This window comes from Alosa alosa, chromosome 23 (assembly GCF_017589495.1).
Source record: "Alosa alosa isolate M-15738 ecotype Scorff River chromosome 23, AALO_Geno_1.1, whole genome shotgun sequence".
Classification (NCBI taxonomy): domain Eukaryota; kingdom Metazoa; phylum Chordata; class Actinopteri; order Clupeiformes; family Clupeidae; genus Alosa; species Alosa alosa.
The window spans coordinates 12,244,579-12,250,069 of NC_063211.1; the positions used below are offsets into that span (position 1 = coordinate 12,244,579).

The following is a 5,491-nucleotide window of genomic DNA, read 5'->3' on the forward strand; positions in this document are numbered from 1 at the left end:
CGGTGGCGGTGGCGAGAGCAACCTTTCGCCGGAGGAATGCAAAGAACGCAGCTCAGATTTGCTCGGTTCAGAAATGAAATCCTGGCAACAATAGCTGCTGGGGGAGCGGAGAAACACACACACACACACACACACACTGGGGAGCGGAGAAAAGGAGGGGGGGCACAAAGGGCCATAGAGGAGGCCTCGGGACCGGGTGGACAAAGGTGGGCGCTTCCCCAGTCTGGGAACGGAGACGCGGCCAATTCATCTCTCCATCGCGGATCAGTCCAGAGATTAGCTTAAGGCCAGTGTGCTAGGCGTCGTCTCCAGGATGTGCAAATCAAGGTGACAGGAGCATTTACTTTTACACAACACGCGCACAGACAGACCCACACACACACACACAAAATTTGCCAAATGCAGAGAAATGGGCAGACACAATAGCTGGGAACAGAAAGGGTGTGGTGGATGCTTGTGGTGTGTGTGTGTGTGTATGTGTGTGTGTGTGTGTGTGTGTGGCTGAGAGATGCTGTGGGAGGGGTAGAAATCTCTCCCATCACTAGCGGATGCGGCCGGGAGCTAACAGCCTCCAGGCGACTAGCTGAAGTGCCTGTATTTAGTTGTTGCCTCAGGAGTGGAGAACTGGGGGGCTGAGCTCATTAACTCTTTCGCAGATAATCGCACAACAATACCGCCAGCCCTGCACATAGCCTCCACTGCCCCACCCCCCAACCCCCTTCACAACCCAGGCCCCCTCCCCTCTCCCAAGCTCCAAACCAACAGGCATTTACACCTCCCCACCCCCCAGGATCGATTGGAGGTGGCATGGTAGATAGGGAGCCTTCAAAGACAACCCTCAAACCCACAACCCCCCCCCCCCCCCCCACCACCACCACCACCACCACCACCACCACCTTCCAGCAGTGGGCCTGCAGGCACCTCCATATCAATTCGCCTGCCAGCCAAATGGGGAGGGGTGGAGTTTGGGGGAGGGGAGACCAGCATGGACTGCAGGCTAGATCTTCCAAAAGGGAATAGGTAGAGAGGCTACGCTCATCCATTCTACCCCCAGTACTACAGCACACACACACACACACACACACACACACACGGAGTGGGGAGGGCATCTAAGGACGGTGAGTGGCCCCAGGGGAAAACCTCTATGTTCATGGCCTGTAGAGAGACTCTGAAGAGGAGGCTGAGCGCATGACTCCCCTCCCAGTCCAGTCCAATGACAGGCTGGACGTTTAAGGGTTGGTACTCCTGTCCATCAGCCAGGCATGATCAAGCATTCAGATTAGACGCTGATGAAATATTTATGCAGAGAGAGGACACGCAGCCTGTAGTGTGCAGAGGGAGGAGGAGGGGGGGGGGTTGACTTCATTCCAGATTTGACATTTCCAAATGTCAAAACAAATTGAAATGGAAAGTGAGGAAAAAATAAAACAATTCACACAAAAGCAAAATACCAGAAACCAAAATAACATAAACAAGAAGCCACTTAGGGTCAGTTCACACTCACACATTCCCTCACGGTGTAATCGTGTTTAGAGTGGGGTGTTTATGCCACACTGTGAACATATACACAACTAAATAGTTCACTGGTGAAACACACAAGTCTGAGTCAAAACCTTCCTTTAAAAATAATAAACACACACACACACACACACGCACACACGCAGTGAAATGCTGCACTGAGAGAGAGAGGACCAATCACCAATCAGGGGGTGATTAAAGCACCCAACAGCTGCTAGTCCGACCCTGCCCTTTCTCCCTCTCTCTCTCACACATACACACACACACACACGCCTGGCTGCTGTGTTGCTTCGTGCCTGGCTAGTGATTGATTGTCCTACTGATTTGTTGACACTCCGGTCCATCGGACTGTGGCAGGGGTGAGGCAGAGGGAGACAGCAGCTGCCTCTAGCATAACAAAGAGCCCTGTGCTACCACAACCCTCTTTACACACACACACACGTTCATGTACTCACACATACATCCTACCCACTCATGTTTACCCACATACACGCAATAACAATGCAAGAATACCCTACTTAGAGACTGACACACTCATCCAAACACACCTACACAAATATGCCTTTCTGCCAGAATACCACACACACACACACACACACACACACACACACACACACACACACACACACACACACACACACACACACACACATCCAGGTCTGAGGTGTAAAATAAGCATCAATAAATAAATGCATCAGTTGTAAAACGAGATGAGACGAGTGTGTGTGTGTGTGTGTGTGTGTGTGTGTGTGTGTGTGTGTGTGTGTGTGTGTGTGTGTATGTATTGGGGTGCAGGCCGGTGTGTCAGTAAGGTTCTGACCTGCCAGTGCGCTGCGAAGCCGGGCTATGTTGCCGTGGTTTCCAGCCGGGCTGTGCTGGGCCATGCTCTGCCCTCATTAGCAGACCCAGAGCTCAGGTGTTCTGCAGGGCTGTGCTTGTTAAAGAGGAGGGGAGGCTTCAGATGAACCCAGGGCCCTTTAGAAGTGCAGCGCATTAAAGAGCAATCCCAGTAGAGCCTGTCTATAAGCGTGCGTGCGTGCGCGCGCACACACACACACACACACACACACACACACACAGGAAACCCAGTGGAGTTCACACACACACACACAGTTTTACAAGCGAACGGTGCGTGCCTCTCTCTGTGTGGTGGAAAATCACAGAGGCAGACTAGACCGAGGCCCCATAGGCTCTGGAGACGCTGCAAATCAGCAGACGGTCCGGAACACAAGCCCAGCTCGGTGCCCATCGAGCAGCAGCCTCGTCTGCGGATGGCCCGGCGGGCCTGGGGAGGGGGGCCAGGCAATCACGACCGACTGGCCGGCCGGGGAGGGGGAAAGTGGGGCTAATTACTTCCAGACTCCTGGATGGATTTCTCCAGGGGCTCCGAGAGCGAGCCCAGCAGTGATAAATAATCTTTACAAAAGGGGGCGGGTGAGGAGAAGAGCGGTGTTGGGTAGCCTGCAGGAATTTGGGGATAAACAAACACACGAAGATGAAGATGAAGAAAGAGGGGGTTAAATCTTCAGAGGAGCGCAACAACAGGCGTTCCATTCAACGAGTTTGACACGATTCTGTGGTCAAATTCAGCCAACTGGCAGTCTCGCGCGAGCAGCCGCGCGCAAAATGCCAAGGACATTCCTTGTTAGGAACTAAGCGTCAGCAGGAAACTAGCGTGATTCCTTTCCTTCGGACTTTAATCAACTGAGTCAGTGTTTCCAGCGCTAGGTGAGAGGAGGACAGGACGAGAAAGGTGGAGTAGCCTATGGGTGTGCGCGGCACATCGGCTGCTCGTGATCGCGTTCTTATCTGAGTCATTCCATACATTCCTACGCATGATCGGCGGTCTGTCAACAGTGAGCGTTGGAGAGGGTGGGGAATGTCAAACTAATAGTTTAATTAATTACTTGCGTTTCCTCTGGCTTGTCCGATGACCGTGACGGGCAGATCCTGTGCCAAACAGCAACCCCTCCCACCCACCCCACCACACAGGAGAAACTCAAAAGTTCAAACACTAGTGATGGTCTCTAGCTGAACATCTGTTACAGGGGAGGGGGAGGTCATAAGGGGAAAATCCTTGCTAGAGTTTGCGCTCTGCAATAAAATTAATACAACACACGCAGAGACACACCAGGAATAACCAAACAAAAGCTAAAACCAGTCACGCCACAAAGCCCAACTTGACTATTGTGTTTCGCTCGAGGTACCCGATTCCTAGAACCAATGCATGCTTAATCTTTGACTAATTACACACTATATTTACATGCAACAGACAGGAGATCTTACCTGAAGTATCCCACAGGCTCAGTTCAATCCTTTGCGTGTCGATTTCAAAACTGGCCGTGTAATTCTCAAACACCGTCGGGACATAGTTCTAGAATGGGAAAATGGAGAGACATTATGTTATAATACTTACACCAGCGCAAAAAAAATAAAATAAATAGTTATAAATGATCATGCATGCATTCTTCAACGACTACTGTGCGCAATCGGTTAACCACGGAATGCGCGTAACACTCGAAACGTGTGAAAATTGTGTAAACGTGGCAATCTGGTGAATAAACTTCGCTTAAGGTTAAAATAGTTCTCCAGGAGTCAGAAACAATCAAACAAGCCAATTGACAGTGTGCGGATATCCGAAACGCACCTCTGGAAAGCAGTCCTTGGCGAACACGTGAAGTAGAGCCGTCTTGCCACACTGGCTATCCCCTACGACCACTATCTTGCATTTCACACTCTGTGAGCTATCCATCCCGGATTTCAGTGATGGCTTTTGGCAAGATCTTCTCTCCTTCATTGATTTCCTGTATGGATCTGTCCGCAAAAGCACCAACGTAGAGGAAGACAGGCGCACACAATTAATTTCTTTACACAGTTAGTTTCCTTGATTAAATCCCTGTCTGGTTCAGGCGTCTGTCACTCCCCGTTCGGTCTCACACTAGAGTCTGTCCTGCAAAATATATCTGCCGGTTTATACATGCAGTGACTGACCAATCGCTGTGCTTCACATCGCACACGGCCAACCCTCCCTCACGCCTTCAAGAACACCGAAGACGCAAGGACAATCATGGCAGCGCCCTCCTCTGGTTGCAAAGGGTCTAGTTACATTGTGTTTTATTTTAAAGCAAATTATCTTTTATAAGCTCACTGTAGATTTCAAGTTATGACAGAAACAACTCAATTTATGATTTATGATTATTCATATAGGCAAGGGAAGGCAAGGCATTATAGTATATCATACTCTATAATTGAATCAGTACAGATTGTGCATTGCTCTTGGACTCATAAAAAGTGTTTCTACGTGTATTATAAGCACAATGAAAATAGATGAAAATTGGGCTATTAATTTTAATCAAAGGGCAATGTAGGACTAAACAACCATATATTTTGGCATTTAAGATCCATGCTAGTAACAGGCCCCTCTTCAATCTGAGAGTGTGGGCGAGAGAGTGAGGCTATAGACCCTTTCAACAATAAAAACAAAAACAATGCTTGAATCTTCTATTTGGTTCTCAATCTACTTCCTCTGCATTAAGATAGCATATGGAATGTTAAAACAGAAGCCTTGTGGGGCCAACTATGATGCTGATAATGGAACTCTCTTGAAAGGGTCTATAGTTTGTGGTTTGCCTCATTGATTATAACCAGAGAGGGTTAAAGCGGAGCGAGAGGCGCAAGCGTTCAACAATTTCCGCGTTCGATTATTGCAAGGGGGAGGGGGGGAAATCCCCCTTGCTAGTAATCAAGGATCTTTGTTATAACTGTAGTGATATTGACAACAAGAGAGAAGAATCATAGCTCATGAGCAGAAGCTGGGATTTTTCCCTTCTACTGGGTGAGGCTGATATTTCAATCATGACTCGGTTTCTTTGGCGTGTCTTATAAAGGTCCTTTCTCAGGAAATGTGTCACCATTAAAGGTTGATTAAAGTCCCGATGATAACCCAGTGGAGATTACCCCATGACTTGGAGTC

The 5,491-nt window shown here is 49.0% G+C and overlaps 1 protein-coding gene across 1 annotated transcript in view; it reads right to left on the reverse strand.

The window, feature by feature from the left end:
• Window positions 1-4,451, reverse strand: part of rnd3a (Rho family GTPase 3a) — a 10,648-nt gene extending 6,197 nt beyond the window's left edge. Inside the window, exons 1-2 of the mRNA XM_048234354.1 lie at window positions 4,166-4,451; window positions 3,805-3,892 (exon numbers count right to left, since the gene is read on the reverse strand). Of these exons, the coding sequence (XP_048090311.1) occupies window positions 3,805-3,892; window positions 4,166-4,315 (238 nt within the window). The 5' untranslated portion in view covers window positions 4,316-4,451. The remainder of the gene's footprint in view (window positions 1-3,804; window positions 3,893-4,165) is intronic.
• Window positions 4,452-5,491: the final 1,040 nt, after the last annotated feature.